The following is a 17,185-nucleotide window of genomic DNA, read 5'->3' on the forward strand; positions in this document are numbered from 1 at the left end:
AGTTTTCACGATCATATGGTTTTGAAAATTGAAATTGTATTTTCCCCCGTTAACATGAGGATGGCCGCCATTTTTAATTACAAAAATTAAAAGTGTTTCTCCAGTACCAAAGTTTGCTCGGTAACCCTTTATTTTCATATTTTTGATTTCGAAAGGTAATGTTTTCAAGGTTCATTGAGGAAAGTAAACTTTCAGCAAAAATGTAAGTACATCTGTCTTAAGAAGGAATTATCAAGTCCACGCGTACGACCACTGTGTATCTACAGTGTGGTATCACCGTATGTGACAACAGTTTTTCACAATTGTGGAATCTTTGCGATATTTGTGTCAGAATATAAATTAATAGCATTGTTATCAATAATACATTACGTGTTATCTAACACAGAGAGAATAGTACCCGCTCGGTTTCCGGTGACCTTGTTATTAACATGCGGGAAAGGGGTGATACTTGAAGTCGACGGTCGCAAGCATATTGCCCACAGTATGGTATGTGCGTTTATAGATAGAAGAATAGGTGGTGTATGCTATTGTTATTAAGGAAGACAGTTTTAATCGGGCTAAACTTCAGTACCATGACGATGGCTTAGTCTTCCCACACTACGTAGTATACAAACAAAGAAGCGTATACCCTTGCTCTATAATGGTATGGTCACAAATTTTGACTTCCGCGTTTGCATTCTACTGATATGCGGGACGTGATTGGCTCCAACTGACTCTACGACTCGCTGCGCCTCTGGTAGCTATAGTCTCGCTGTGGTCACCGTGCAGTCACAGCTTCAATCCAAGTTTTCTATCGTTGATGTAGGTACCAGTTATTATCACTGCAGCTTTTGACGAGATCTTGTAAACATGGATCGTGCCCCATTCAACTAGTTGAGTCACAGGCTGCGTGCCGTTCCGAACTATCAGCTGCAGTAATTCGTTCAGCTCCGTTCTCAAACTGATTTCCTCACAGTTTGACAAGCAGAGACGACGGTCCAAACACACGTCGTCTACTGCATCATCATCATCGATCGTGATGCGCTCACGTCTATCTCCACATGAAGCAGGTAACATCACTTGATCATTTATTAATATTTTTGCATGTTATTGTAAATATTTTTTTTTCACGGGTGTTCCTGCTGAAAGCTCGACCGATAGCAAACGTGTCTCATACTCACATGATTCATTCACAATGATACTTTATCTCACTGTCAAGGAATGTAATGGTGTATATGTAATTAATGAATTAGAAAGCCAAAGTCGATAAAAGTTGAAAGTAATTTATATTTAATTTAGTTTGAAGACCCTAGTGGGCGTTCGCGTTCAGTTATACGACTTGTAGAAAGCACAGGCTGTCGAAACATTGCGTAAATACTTAAAGTTTAGGCGATCGAGGTCTATTGCGTTTATTGCGAATTTTCCGCCTGCAATACTAAAAAAAGTATTATTGTGAGCAACACGTAGCTAGCCTATGGCCGGTGGCAATATGCACAAAAGGTAAAGGTCTCCCTAGGGTGACTAATCTGGCCAACGTTTCGAGAGCCTGTGGTACAAACCAGTGGGGTAGGGAGTCCCTTTGCTCAGTCGTTTCTAGGTGGATCTTTTGCTACCGTGACGGTCTAGAACACATTGGCGCGCGTTCACGCACGCAGGGTCAACTGGTCAAGAAATTCTGGCCGGCACAGACAGGATCAAAACAAAGGATACTTTGTTTTTCCCCCCAATTACCCAGGGTCATATAGTTTCATGTATTGCAGAAGCCATGTATAAATAATAATTACAGAACTTTACAGTCACAGCACATATCTGTATCAGTTTATTTATTTCCATGAAGTGGTAATGATGATATCAATAATACCATACAATAATATTTATTTGCTCTATTAGACTGTATAGCTTATCATAAAAGACAACCTTTACTTCGATTCAAATATCTTTGGCTTCATATAACATCTATCAGCTCTAGTTTCATATTGTCTGCAAGGCTACATAATTTTAAAGGGCTAGTAGCTGTAAATTTTGATGATTTTTTTTAAGTGTTTTGTTTTTAATGTGAACTACTGTTTCTTGTTCTACTCCCAAACGCATGTTTAGATAACACAGTATTCAGCTTGTCAACTCAACACAACATGTCTATGTGAACTAACACAGCATTGCAATTATTGTTGACAAGTGAATTCTGGTCTTCACCAGAGTTCAACTGAAAACAATATAACAGTGCTTGTCTTGGCAAGCTAAATAGCAATCTGATTATAATCTGATGTACCGGTAGAGCTAGGTTAGTCTTTTACGCTATTGCATCATGATTTTTATTTTTCGGTAGTCCTGAGCCCTCAGTAGTGAGGGGAGGACCACAGGAAAATAAAGACTCTAATATGACAGCTAGCGCAAAAGAACGACCCCTCTCTACATCAAATTTGTAATCAGAGTGGCTACATAAATAGGTGCTTCAATATGCTTTGGGGAGTATTAGAAGAACTTGCAATGGACATACAGGACAAAAATAGTAACAAATATAGTGTAAAAAGTCTTCATAAGTTACTGCTACAGACCTTTTTACTCTGCCGACAAAGAAACACACAAAACGAACATGGTGGATCACTGTCACTGTTCCTTTGACGTTAAAAATTTGAAAATTGAAATATAAGTCTTGATCAAGAGTAGAGTATAATTGAATAAAGCCCAGATTTTTAGTTCAGAGAACGACATTATTTTATATGTGACTTCTGCAACATCATCAGGTTCTTCATACTTTGGAACAAAAATTTATTTTGTCATGGAGGTCATGTTAAGGAATCGTTTTGCTAAACTTCAGGTTTTTGTTTAGTTTTATTTTCTATCAGTCTTCATAGCTCAAGAATTATAATGGAATGTCCAAGATATGTCTACTAGTATTTATAAGCTTGTACATGATTTCATGCTTGTCAAGAACCTCTGTGGTACTGAGTTTTAGTATAGCACCCTGTACTAGCCACATATCTAGCATTCTGCATTCTGCCGATTTTCTGTTAAAGCCATAAAATAAATATGTTCATTTGAATTGACTGAGCAAGGACTCCAGGCTGGAAAAAAATGCATCACTCATTTGGCCTCTAGGTCAATCACCAAATCTATCTCCCTGTAGTAATTTGCTGTGAATGCTATGGAGTTACTTAATTCTTCTGTGTCCAATTATGGTACACATCTCAGCCCCCTGGATGCTGGTAGCGTTTACACTGTAGCTGTGCTTGAACTATGAATTTGCAGATTTTGCCGGCCATGCTAAACCTTTGGTTAAAATGTGGTCATGAATGCCTTCCGTAGAGTTATTTTAATTCATGTCATAATTGAGGTGAGGGGAGAAATTAATTCATGTGATAATGGAGGTGAGGGGAGAAATTAATTCATGTGATAATGGAGGCGAGGGGGACGGGAGAAATTTTGCAAGTCCTTTATAAAGAAAGCCATGACAAATTTTTTGCCTCTAGTCTAACAGAAATAAATGCTACAAAATTAATCCATTCAAAACCGCAAACCCAAAGATGAGGTAGTGAGGTAAAGTAATATACCAGTCAAGTTAATTGAATGTGAATTCATTGCTGATATTATTGATATTATTGATATCAACAATTTTGACTCCAAAATAATATTCTGATATGTTGTCTGCAGTTTTTTGAGATACAAATTACCAACCCACCCATGTCTATGCTCAGTTTGTGTATGCATTGTCTCAATACTTATAATACAAACTGCCTATGGCCAATATCACCTAGTTCATGCCTTGAAGTTGAAAGATGTAAAACTTTGCTCAAATTTCCGTAAAGGAACTTAAAATTGACTTTTGTGAAGTCAAGAATAAAAATCAGGGGTTACCATGCAAAATTTGGTACCAGAGAAATAATTTATCCGCTGTTTCTCGGCAATCGAAAATTCAAAATGGTTGCTATCCCTTTTGTAAATATAGGAAAATTAGATTTTTGATCACACAAAATGAAGCCATTAAAAAATGTATTTACTCAGTAAGCTTCAAAATGAGCCACCACAAGTGGTAGGCCAGTAAAGATTTGTAAAAGTGGGGGAGTACAAGATCTATCTCTTAGGATTCTACCTGTAAGGTTGAAAATTGTGCAAAGTAAGAATATTGTCATTTTTTACAGCTGCATAGAATGAGGGTAGCAGTGAATAGATAAGAAATATGATGGAAAAAATTAGTGTCCCATCTTACTTTTTGAGACGTATGGTACAGCAATGCAGTGCAATCTCTGATGTTATGCAGCTTAAAAGTTAAGTGTACAACAAATTTGGCCGTTATAGCAGTGGATATCTGATTATAATTTTAAAATGTTGACATTTCCTTTCCAGTGTAGATCTCAGAATAAATCTGTTACAAATGAATTTCACATGTAAGAATAAACAAGTGGTTTGTTAACCAAGCAATGAAGGTGCAAAGTGATAGACGACTATAAATCAACCGCACAAAGGAAAACTGCCGAGTCGGCATATTTTGCAACTGCTTTTGTTAAAAAAGGCAATATCTCACCATTCTGTCCCAAATTCTAGCATTGTTATACTGCTTTTAAAGACATTATAATTCTTAAAAAAGGCTTCTGGTATGGAGTCCTTTTTGAAAGTTCAAAGGGCATTGCAAAATTGAATTTTTAAATATTTTTACAAGCAAGTTGGTGGAATTGGCACACTCTGCACAACCCCTAGGCAGTCATGCACCATAGACGTAACATTGCGGGATCTGTTGCTAAGTTGTTTAACTCAAAAGCATTCAATTATTTATTTTGCATCCCCTGCAAGCGTAGGGGTTTGGAGGTTTTCATGGAAAACTCAGTATATTTGAAAAGGACTACCAAATAGCTTTTCTACCTATAAATATTAGTTTACAAATATCGTAAAATATGCATAAAAGGTCTGCATGATGCCTGTAGAATGTCACTTTGTCGTGTAAATTATGGTGGTGAAAACAAGTTTCTGTTTCATTGTTGAAGGGGCATTCATATTACAGGGAAATACTCAAGGAAATAAATATAAAACTTGCATATGTAGATTTTCAGGATGTTTTTGAGCCAGTTGCTTTTCAAAATTTTGAATGGAGGCAAAATAAAAGGAATATACTCTGGTCCAAATGTCATGTATAGTTCTTAACGGAGTTAATAGTTACATAATTAATAATTATCACTCATAGGGATCTGTCAAAGTACAAAGATGTTGTGAAATTAGGCTTTTGAGACACTTTTGTATTCAAATTATGTGGGCTGAAGTATCTCCCTATCTATCATTATAGTTCTATTTCAAGTTTGGGTTTGGCGAGCAGATTACCCTCAGTTGCCATGGAAATGGCTCATAAAGATATTTAAGTTAATCTGTATAAGTCAAATGCATCATATATGCTTTCAGTGTCTTGATGAGTTTCTGAAGTGTACGGTAGATAACAAAGCTATCTGTATGAAAATACCAGTTAGAAAATCTATGATGAAAACAAGTATAATTGTCAATTACATTCTACAATACGATATTGTAATTAATGATACCAGCAATACAGGAATATGTCTGTGTGTTTAAAGACAATAATTTAAGTTTGTGGTAGTGTTAAAGTAATGGCAAATTGAAAAATGACTAGACTGATTATCCTATCAGTCAATTTTTAATCAATGTGTAAAAGCTTGGATTACATCAATGCAGTTATCCTGACTGTATTAAGTGATTTTATGTGACTGTAGGTACACATTATGATGACGTTTGTCACTCGTGTGTAAGTACTAGCCATTGATAAATGGAACAACTCTCTCATTTTATGCTATTTAAAGCTGGTAAACACATTATAGAATTTGAATTCAGAAAATTTTGTTCAGAAATGTTCTAAATAGCTGTTGTATGATCTTGCATGGTGTTGGTCAGTATTGCTGTATGTGTGGGAGATTATCAGCAATTATGAATCCATTTATCAAGTTGTTCAGCATCCCGTCTGTCTGGAGTATTTAAACCCCATTTCCTGTTCTCCTTCATTGCTATTGACAAAGTAATTTTTATGACCAACTCAGCCAGAAGGTCATTCATCATGAAATGGATGAAGTACCATGGTAAGTCAGGCAGATTCTTTTCTTTTCCTTAAACTGCAATCTGATTGTATAATATTGAAGCTTGCTCTCAGTTTACATATGAAATATTGAGTGAGTCACATAAATGTATAGACTGTGATTTTCAATATTGATTTGAAAAAATGTAAGTATTTCTATGTTGATGTGTGTTCATCGATCAATTGATTTAGTTCCATACTGAAAATACAGTCATGTATTTCTACGTCTCAAAATTATATGACTCAAACTGCCATATACAACTCTGCAATGGCACATTTTTCAAGAATCATTAATGATTGGCAATTTGTCCTAGACATCAAGCATAATGGCACAGGATGTTCATTAAGGGCTTTGTTATGCTGTCTTGTCATGAAAGGTCTCACTAACAAAAAGTCAAGCTTTTTCATCATCGACATTGACAGTTATTAAGCTATTGTGATTGTTGAGCTGCTAAACTCAGTATGTTTCTCTGCATACTAATGAAAAAATCTAAATGGATTTTGCAATGATGTTAGGTTAGACCATGTGAACAATATGTCACCACAATCTACTTGTGTTTATGAAGTAATTCACAGTTATCTGTGATGTCAGTTAATAAAGTGTAAAATCCAGCACATCTTACAAGAATTTTCAAAAAGACATGCTCTCAGCAAGTGTAGCATACATTATAAGATAGAATATTTTTTAAAGAAGACTAATTGATTGTGCTTAAAATCCTTCAATGCAAAATTCAGCATATGGCATGTACGGTACAAACAAGCTGTTTCAGATGTCTGTTCAGTTTGACACATGGCATGCATGCAGTTATTTCAGGTTATTCAGTCTGGTACCTATATTTTCATAGAGACTTCAATGGTATATTTTGGCACATTTGATCTTTATTTCAAAATTTTTGATTTAAAAATCTTTGATATTTCTTCTCTGTCAGGCTTTTACCATATTAAAACATCTATTTCAACAAACTGTTGTTGTCAATTATGAAATAATTTTCAATAAATTATGTGATGAATTTATATACGCCAATGTAGATATAAAGTAGATCAGATTCCAATATCGTCTGTCTTTATAGAAATTTAGCTGTATAGGTTGTTTTAGTATTATGCTGACTTCAAGTAGTGATATCAGGTTTGGTTGTTAATAAAGTTTATGAAACATTAATATCATGTAGGTGGATTAATAAAGTCATATTTGTCACTCAGGTAGTGGATAAATCATACAATCCATTACGGTCTTTTCAGAAAGAAAAGTCATCAATTGTTTGCTTTTTTCAGAACCATGTTTTGTAGAATGTGGTTACGTTGTAAAGTTGTACTTCTCACGATGGAAATGGGATAAAAGCAACCTTGACTTCTTGTGCAAAGTAAATGTGAAAACTGGCTTTGATAAATGCACCATACAGATAACGGGAAGGGGGGGGGGTTATAATGAATTACAATGTAGAAATGAATATCAGTGGACAGACAGAAATCAGTGAAAATCCTCAAGGTGTTAGGAGAAAATATTCACTACATTTACAACTATAAGAACTATACCAGATTTCATTCTACTGTCACCAAGTTGCAGCTTAATGAATAGATTAAAAAAAAAATTCATCAAATTTGGATCATAGATGTATGTGTGTGTTAGTTCTAGATTCCAAATTTAGATGAAAAAATTTCCTGTGAGAAACCATATGTCAAATTGCCAAGTATAGTATAGGTTAATATAGACTGGGTTGAAACAAATTTTGCAGATGTTCTTCATTTCCATGGTGTATCATTTACAGTATATTCAAAGGTATTGTGATTTTAAGTTGGTGTTGTGCAATTTTAAGATTCCTCATGGTGTCACCAAGGTGTCTTTTCAAAAAAAGCTAGTCTTGTATCTTTCATGATTTTACTTTACAATTTAATTTATGAATTATTAGAATCTCATATTTTAATTACACATATTGTATCTGATATTTGAAATTAGATCTTATGTTTTTGATGTTTCACTTTGTCAATCAGAAATTTGATATCTTCTGGATGTGAATGTTAGGCAATTATCAAATGTAGAATTCCAATCTTCAGAAAAGTTTCAGAATTAAGGTAATTTATCATTTGATTGATATATTGTTGTCAGTAAGATATTTGTCCATCATTAGCATGTATTTTTATTAGGATTTATATTTATTATTCCAAATCCATATTTGTTAAAGTGAGTAAGAATTATCAGCTGCCGTCAGATTTGGTATTGTACATATCATATGCTTTACTGCACAAACAGATTAGTTGCTATATCACAATTGAAAAGTTAAATTTAGGTTGATTATATAATAATAAGCTCCATGTGTATTTCTCTAATCAATGAAAAAAGCCGGTGATTTGTGATTTTACCCATGATGCATTAATGAGCTCCATATGGTATTGCTTTTGTCATTGAATTTGAATTTTCATCAGACGCATGCGATTTGTGATTTTACCCATAAAGCTTGTAATGCATTAATGAGCACCATATGGTATTGCTTTGGTCAGTGAATTGAATTTTGATGAGACTCATGAGATATGTGATTCTACCAATAATGCCGGTAATGATTTCTCAAGATACCTGTGTGCTTTTTCAGCACTTTTTTCCATCCAATAAAGAGTTGCTGTGCAGTACTAAAGTTTTCATATTTTCATACGTGACTTATATTCCATAATTTTCTTCAAGAGTTCCCATCTGCCTCCAAAAAATCCCTTCTTCCTAAGTATTCCAAGGTCATGGCAAAAAAAACAATTCCAGGAAGTGAATCCCTAAGTAGCTATGCTGCTAATCCATTACTTGTCAGTATAATGACAAAGGTATACATGTACACTAATGTGCTATTGAAATTTCTAATATTGTTTTCGATAGACAACACATTAATGTCTTTGTATTTACACTATGTTCTTTGACAGCAAACATGTTTGAAATACTAGATTATATTACCTCACTCCCAATAAGGCCTCATTTTACTGCCCCATTAACTGAATCTGTTGAATTTTGTGATGAGATTATTTGAATTCAAATAAAACTTATGTAAAAAAGAGAACATTGTTCAAACATTGACGACGAATGCACAAGTTAGATTTTAACCACAAAACAATTTTCAAGTCGCAACTCAAATATGGCCGCTGCATATATGTATGTGTAAGCAAGTGAATTTAATATACCAAATCAAGCACCAAACATTGGAATACTGACATTTTCAAAGACAATTTGGCTTAATAACAGGAATAAAAATATCTCTGTCATGATTGGATGGAATTTTTTGGTATGGAAATGCAAAAATGCAGTTGATGGAACTCTGAGAAGATCAAGTATCATGAAAGCAGTAATTTTTCAAACTGTTTTTGCTAGCAGTTTTGCAAACTGTTTTTGCTAGCAGTTTTGCAAACTGTTTTTGCTAGCAGTATTGCAAACTGTTTTTGCTAGCAGTATTGCAAACTGTTTTTGTAGCAGTTTTGCAAACTGTTTTTGCTAGCAGTTTTGCAAACTGTTTTTGGTAGCCAAACTGTTTTGGTAGCAGTATTGCAAACTGTTTTTGCTTGCAGTATTGCAAACTGTTTGTGCTAGCAGTATTGCAAACTGTTTTTGATAGCAGTTTTGCAAACGGTTTGTGCTAGCAGTATTTCAAACTGTTTTTCCTAGCAGTTTTGCAAACTGTTTTTGATAGCAGTTTTGCAAACTGTTTATGCTAGCAGTTTTGCAAACTGTTTTTGCTAGCAGTATTGCAAACTGTTTTTGATAGCAGTATTGCAAACTGTTTGTGCTAGCAGTATTTCAAACTGTTTTTGATAGCAGTATTGCAAACTGTTTTTGCTAGCAGTTTTGAAAACTTTTTGCTAGCAGTTTTGCAAACTGTTTTTGGTAGCAGTTTTGCAAACTGATTTTGGTAGCAGTTTTGCAAACGGTTTTTGCTAGCAGTTTTGCAAACTGTTTTTCTAGCGGTATTGCAAACTGTTTTTGATAGCAGTTTTGCAAACGGTTTTTGCTAGCAGTTTTGCAAACTGTTTTGCTAGCAGTATTGCAAACTGTTTTTGCTAGCAGTATTGCAAACTGTTTGTGCTAGCAGTTTTGCAAACTGTTTTTGGTAGCAGTATTGCAAACTGTTTTTGCTAGCAGTTTTGAAAACTTTTTGCTAGCAGTTTTGCAAACTGTTTTTGGTAGCAGTTTTGCAAACTGTTTTTGGTAGCAGTTTTGCAAACTGTTTTTCTAGCAGTATTGCAAACTGTTTTTGATAGCAGTTTTGCAAACGGTTTTTGCTAGCAGTATTGCAAACTGTTTTGCTAGCAGTATTGCAAACTGTTTTTGCTAGCAGTATTGCAAACTGTTTGTGCTAGCAGTTTTGCAAACTGTTTTTGGTAGCAGTTTTGCAAACGGTTTTTGCTAGCAGTTTTGCAAACTGTTTTGCTAGCAGTATTGCAAACGGCTTTTGCCAGCAGTTTTGCAAACTGTTTTTGCTAGCAGTTTTGCAAACTGTTTTTGCTAGCAGTATTGTTTTTGCTAGCAGTTTTGCAAACAGTTTTTGCTAGCAGTTTTGCAAACTGTTTTTGCTAGCAGTTTTGCAAACTGTTTTTGCTAGCAGTATTGTTTTTGCTTGCAGTTTTGCAAACCATTTTTGCTAGGAGTATTGCAAACTGTTTTTGGTAGCCAAACTGTTTTTGCTAGCAGTTTTGCAAACTGTTTTTGGTAGCCAAACTGTTTTTGCTAGCAGTATTGTTTTTGCTAGCAGTTTTGCAAACCATTTTTGCTAGCAGTATTGCAAACCGTTTTTGCTAGCAGTTTTGAAAACCGGTTTTTGCTAGCAGTTTTGCAAAACCTGTGAAATGTTATGTACACAGGGTATTGTGTCCTCTCCTGACAATCTCTTATTTTAAGCATACACACTGATACAGCACAAGTTTTGTTTCTGCACTCAGACATAACAAAGTTGACAGATTCTATTGCAAGTTCTACCTATTATCTAGTTTCTTCATTTGTCAATGTAAAATTTCATGACTAGTCTGACTGTAAGTCGCTATCCTTTAAACTTTTCCACACAGCATACCTCATGACTAATCAACCTCTTCCACAAATTTTAGGGTTTCGCACTTCAGTAATGATACACAACAGCAAACAGCTCTGTAAAAAGACAATTATTAAGAGCTAACGCTTCTAGGATCTCTATGAGTTGTTTGTTTAACAACATTCCTTTTACAGCTCTCTATTACGAAATCATGACCACTTTCAATGAACTTACATTTTTGTGTGTCATCGCTTCATAACAATCAATTTTACTTTTCCTCGTTATTTCCATAATGTGACAGCTGTCAATCATAAGTTACGCCACCATCTGTTGCTTACTGTGGATGCATCACACAGTTATGAGAATTATGGCATTGTAAAATAATTCTAAATATTAAAATTAGTGGAGATCATTCCCATACTTAGAGTAATAATGCATCTAAATATGATTCCAAATTTCTTAACTAGCTTAACTGTAGATTATACTCGACGTTTAATAACATTATTATTGCATGGTTAGTTTGACAACTGAATGTAAAATGTACACTGCCTTGTCATACAGTTGGCCTGTGGGCACAACACAGGGTTCGAAATTTATTTTTTTGTTTGGTGGTCAAGTTTGACCACCAGATTCAAATTTTGGTGGTCAATTGCAAAATTTGGTGGTCAAAAAAATTGATCATATCACAGTGTAAATCTTGTGGAGGTTGGGGTCCATGGGTTGAATAGTGGGCTGTACATGCTGTTTTGAAACCATTTCACCATGCTGCTACACATGTTAAGTTGGTTTACATGTATGTTGGATGCCCAGTAAATCCACTGGAAATTTTTTTCATTTTTAAATGATTATGAACTGTGTGCACTTACACAAAGCAAGAAAAAATCTTTAGTAGTTATAAAGGAATGTTTTCCTATCATCTGAAAAAATAACATATATTTGTTTGTCACGTTTTTACTATGCTTATATCATCCCTAACCACCGTAGAGTTTGTATTGCCCTATATAAACCAGTTAGCTGCATTTTCTAGTGACCTAGCTGGTCTTGTAGTCTTGTGCGCAGACTCAGTAGAGTTGCAACGAACAACTTAGGAGGTCTCTGTCTGCCGTGTTCTGAATGTGGAGTTTCTCGATGTCAGATTCGCTCCAATTGCTTTTTGTCAGTCATTTTAAAGTACGAAAATAACAAACAGAAAGGTTGGTTGTCGCCAACAGTTAACTTTAGGGTTTATTTGCCCGAAAAGTAAGTCAATGTATGTTCACTGAATTCAAAAACCGGTCCCATTGACACTACAGCTTGCTTGTGTCAAGTTGTGACTCTTATTGCATGCAATCCCACTGAACTGAAAACGTTTCTGTAACAGTAAAGTCCAATTTCCGAGTCAATTTTTGCTACCAGAATTATTTTCATAGTGTTACAGACATTCATACTATGCACAAAAACTTCAGTTTGTCTCCTGTTCTCGATCGTACTGAGGTAATGAGACAAGGGCAATGAACTTTTGTGAACGTAACTCTCCATGGGCTGAAAGGCTTTCATATGCAAAATCAGTATACGGAAAGTACAAAAAGTATCAAAATCGAACTAAAATTAGTTCCTTTCATGTAAATGTTCTTGCTACACTATACAATGCCAAAGTATTAACAGGTGCTGATAATGGGTCAAAAGTATCGAAGTGTGACACCCATGATATTTCCATGCCATTCCAGCCAGCTCAGTGCAGTGCGCGATGGGTCGCCCCTTCTAGGTACAATTGGCGGCGCGCAGCACACGAAATGGGGGAATCGCGCAGCCTAGATGAAATACTTAAACTGCTAAAATATCTATCTCTGGGGACAATATATTGTTTCTGGATACTCCTAGCAATAAACTGTGAGAGGCATGTAAGATTCACAGCTCTGCAGTGCACTATTGTGACCTCCAAAAACTTGGTGGTCAAGATTGACCACCCAAAATAGAATCTGGTGGTCCAAATGAGATAATTGGTGGTCTTTTGACGCATGACCACCGGGTATTTCGAACCCTGCAACATATTGTGTGAAATAAAACTTCCTAAAAATCAAATACTTACTGTTTTCTAATATTTTATTCTGAAAACTCATGCAGGAAGAAATGCTAAGTTGAGTTTATAGGGCTGAAATAGAATAAATAGAAAATCCATTTTAGTAGAAAAAAATTTCAAATATTAATTAATTTGGCAAAGTTATAGAAATGGATGCAAATTGTGCCAGACAGGAATCAAACAAGCCTGTTGTATGTCCAGGAAAATCAAATAATTAAGCAGGTGATTATCAGCGCTGTAATGACCTCAGAAAATAAAGTATGAATGTCTCAATACATGCAATGTTGGTTTAGCTAAAAGCTACTACAGAAAAATCAAGAGACTAATAGAAAGATCTCATTTGTGGTCGTGATAAGTGGTAATTATATGTACTAGTAACTGTTTGAAAAATGTTAAAATTCAGTGGAGGAATATGGTTTGGTAGATGGGGTAATGATACTTACTGTATGTAATTTAATGTCATTGCAATATCAGGAACAATTATCAATAGAATTAATGTCAAAAATACTATATTGGAGATATCTGCTGATATATTTTACGCCAGTAAGTCAGAATTGTATCAATTGTGATAATTCAAATCTTGCTTGAAGAATTCAATATACACGTGTGAAAAGTTTGATGCAAGATTAACTGTGACTTGAATGAGAACAAAACACTCTAGTCCTATAAGCTGTGTGGTTAATGCATAAACTGCAATACCTAAAGAAAACATAACGTGGAGCAATACAGATGCCAATCACAAAGATTTGCCGTACTCATGTTACCATGGGTAGATTCTAAAGTGAGATTGTGAAATGTTTATGGAAGTGTGAAATTTATTCTCACATAAATTGAATGTGATATTAATGAAACAGACAATAATTGAGTCTTTGAAAAGACTCCTCAATAACCCACTCATGTCAGTTGATATCATCTACAACATATCATTCTACTGTACTGCTTTTTCAGTAAAAATGCTTTATTATGTAAGAATATATGATACAAAAGTCAAAATTGTCATCTCCTGTATCTGTCTTCATCGAAAGTGACATCATTTTGGAAATTGATTAATATATATATACCATATATATATATATATATATATATATATATATATATATATATATATATATATATATATATATATATATATATATATATATGTATGTATGTATGTATGTATATATATATATATGTATGTATGTATATGAGAGAGAGATTTGCAAAGATTTTCAAATTTTTTAACATCATTTTAGGATTGAAATTATTATGTTCTCTTTTTATTCAAAAGTTTCACGAAGCAATACTTGTAATATGTGAAATCACAGACAGTGGAATATATTTGTAAGGAGATTTAACATTCTTGTTACAATGATTACATGTGAGCCGTTTACAGTCATTTCTATGTTGTGAAACAGACCTAGAACATTACAAAAATATTTCATTAGATGAATTCTGAACGAAAGAGATTCAAATTGCCAAGCATTAGTTGCTAGGGAAAGTTCATAGCCTCAAAAAGAATGGTGTAGCAAGTGATTGTATAATGATGTGACTCATGGAGCCAAGTTGTAGAGACAATGAACATGATGTCATCAAAATGCAAATTAAGTTTAAAAGTTAAATTATGCTACAAGACCAAACTACTGCAAGAGAAAGCACAGTAAAGTGTCTCCTCTTTATGATTGTGCACACTGCCAAAGTGAATGTGTTTTTCACTTTAAAATCATTACTTGGATGAAATTTAACTCAATTGACCTCATATTTTATTAAAATATTTAGAATTTGCAAATTCATGCTTATACAGAATGTATAAGCATCAAGCATTGTAGAATCAGAATTTAAGTTGAAAACCTGAACATTTCCAGGACCCAAAGAACTTAGAAAGCTATGTTTTTGCAAATTGTCTAATGCAGTAGGGTGTGTTTGGAATGTTGCTAATAGCAACAACAGGATATTGCATCTTCAGCATCAGGTACCTTAATTATGATGTCTAATGTTTCACCAGTACTTGGTTGCAACACATCATTCCTGTGTTTATGTGTTTCTTGTGACATTAAGGCATCCTGTAGAGAGAAAAAGAGATCCCCATGCATTTCCCAGCTAATGACCTCATTTTGTCAATTACGGGCATACTTCCTTCTCCATGTGTGGAAAGCTTTAATTTGATAGATCGTTTTAATAATAGGGTCATTAGACATGAAAGTACAACTCCACAGCTCAACTATGAAAGGATGTAAGGAGCTTATCCATGGATTAATTCTGTACGTAATATTAAGATTGGATGATGTACGGTACAGGCAATTTGAGAAAAAAGTCACTTTGCTCCAGGGACTGTTTCCATGCTGTGTAAATTATCACCCGGGACTTTTTGAATGTAAACTCTGTAACGTTATCAATTCACCATTTATGTCTTTTGTGAGACTATTAAGACACATTGAATGACTAAAACCAATTAGCCAAGCCGAAAATAAAATCTTTAATCAGGGATTTTTTCATTGCCAACAAAGATGTACATTGCGATAACTTTTAAAAAAACATCAATGTACAGTAAAAGTTACCAAAGTGAGAGAAGAAAAATGTATACAGTATACAGGAAGGGTTTTTGATTGCTGGTTAAAAAGTAAAAATAACATTTCTGCTTTATTTTGAAAAGTAGTAAGTTGACACTTTTCTACATCATTAGAACAGCTAGATCTTCAGTTTCCATGCCATTGCCATGACAACCTGATGCTCTACTATGCTTGCTTTGTTGTAGTCTTGATGTTCAAAGAAACAATTAAATTTCAAATTCATATGCAACAGCTATTTAGGCAATGATTTGTGTGTAAATCCTGTCACATTGTTGAATTAATATTTCTTTGTGTGCAGATTTCAGAGCTGATCCCCATCAATCTGAAGTGACAAGTCTTTAAACTGGCTCATCATTTTCTGGGAAATCTTTTACAGTACTTATGACATGACAGCTGTGTAGTCTTAATATCTTCCATACAATGTATTTGGAGAGCGATATCAGTCAGCTGAAATGAAGTGATATATGCAATGTATCAGCATATTTGTTCAGGATATATATGTCCAGATTTTTCCATGAAAACACATACAGTTTATACGTCTATACTTTTGGCTACCTGATTGGTCAATACTAATTGCATCAGCAATGCATGTTCAGCAATTACATAAATTTTAAACAATATGTTAAGTCATTCAGATCCACAATATTGGAGCATCTTCAACAAAAACTGATCATGGGTCTTAGGACACACTATGGTGCAATAAAATGACAAATGCCTTAGCTACAAATCTGTATTATCAATGATATCCCATCGTCAGCTTTCCAATTTGTGTGTCGTAAGTTGATAGAAATGTATTATAAATATCTAAACCATAGAGATTACCCATAATGCATCACATTCTCTTTTCACTGGAACTTCATGACACAGAAACATCAAATCCATGCTAAAGTATTTCCTTCAAATCCCCACTGGTACATGGTGTAGTATTTGCTGAAGTCACTGTATCACTGAATGGTCTTCACTTAAGAAGAGTTTAAAATTTGTCCCTTTTCAGTCACAGAGTAACATTTTATATCAGGATTTTCTTGTGAATGGCCAAGTTGTCTTCTTTCTCAGATGGTGTTTCAGTTGATGTTTATTGCAAAAAAGTTTTATAACACTTGTTTAAGTGTTAATATTTATATAGAATGTAATGCATGATCTGGAGAGCATTATGATATATTCATGCATGTGAAGCAAATTAATGCCAAGTTTAGTGTGGGATTTGATGATCTCAGTTTTATTCCAAAACACCAGAAAACATTTTTTTATTATTTGTTATTTACATTTCTTTGTCTATAATGTGTTTATCAACCAACAGTTTTCTTTTTTAAAGTGTTTTTAATCTTTGAGGTACTTTGCTTTGCACATTTATTAGATGTGAAGTTGACATGGTTGCTAGCACAGGGTTTGAAATTCAGATAATTTTTAAATAGTTCATCTTTGTTTCTAGCCTTTACAGGTGAGGTTAGGGAGTTGAAAGCAAGCTTGGATGCAGGATTGGTGAGTAAATAATCATATGCTTTCTCATCAAAAAAGTTTACACTGTATATATGGACAA

General features: G+C 34.3%; 1 protein-coding gene across 1 annotated transcript in view; it reads left to right on the forward strand.

Annotated features, from left to right (window-relative positions):
- The first annotated feature begins 707 nt into the window (after positions 1-707).
- Positions 708-17,185, forward strand: part of LOC139152053 (uncharacterized) — a 29,007-nt gene continuing 12,529 nt past the window's right edge. The window contains exons 1-2 of the mRNA XM_070725144.1: positions 708-1,049; positions 17,078-17,127. Coding sequence (XP_070581245.1) covers positions 1,019-1,049; positions 17,078-17,127 — 81 coding nt within the window. The 5' untranslated portion in view covers positions 708-1,018. The remainder of the gene's footprint in view (positions 1,050-17,077; positions 17,128-17,185) is intronic.

This window comes from Ptychodera flava, chromosome 15, assembly GCF_041260155.1.
Source record: "Ptychodera flava strain L36383 chromosome 15, AS_Pfla_20210202, whole genome shotgun sequence".
NCBI classification, from domain to species: Eukaryota; Metazoa; Hemichordata; class Enteropneusta; family Ptychoderidae; genus Ptychodera; species Ptychodera flava.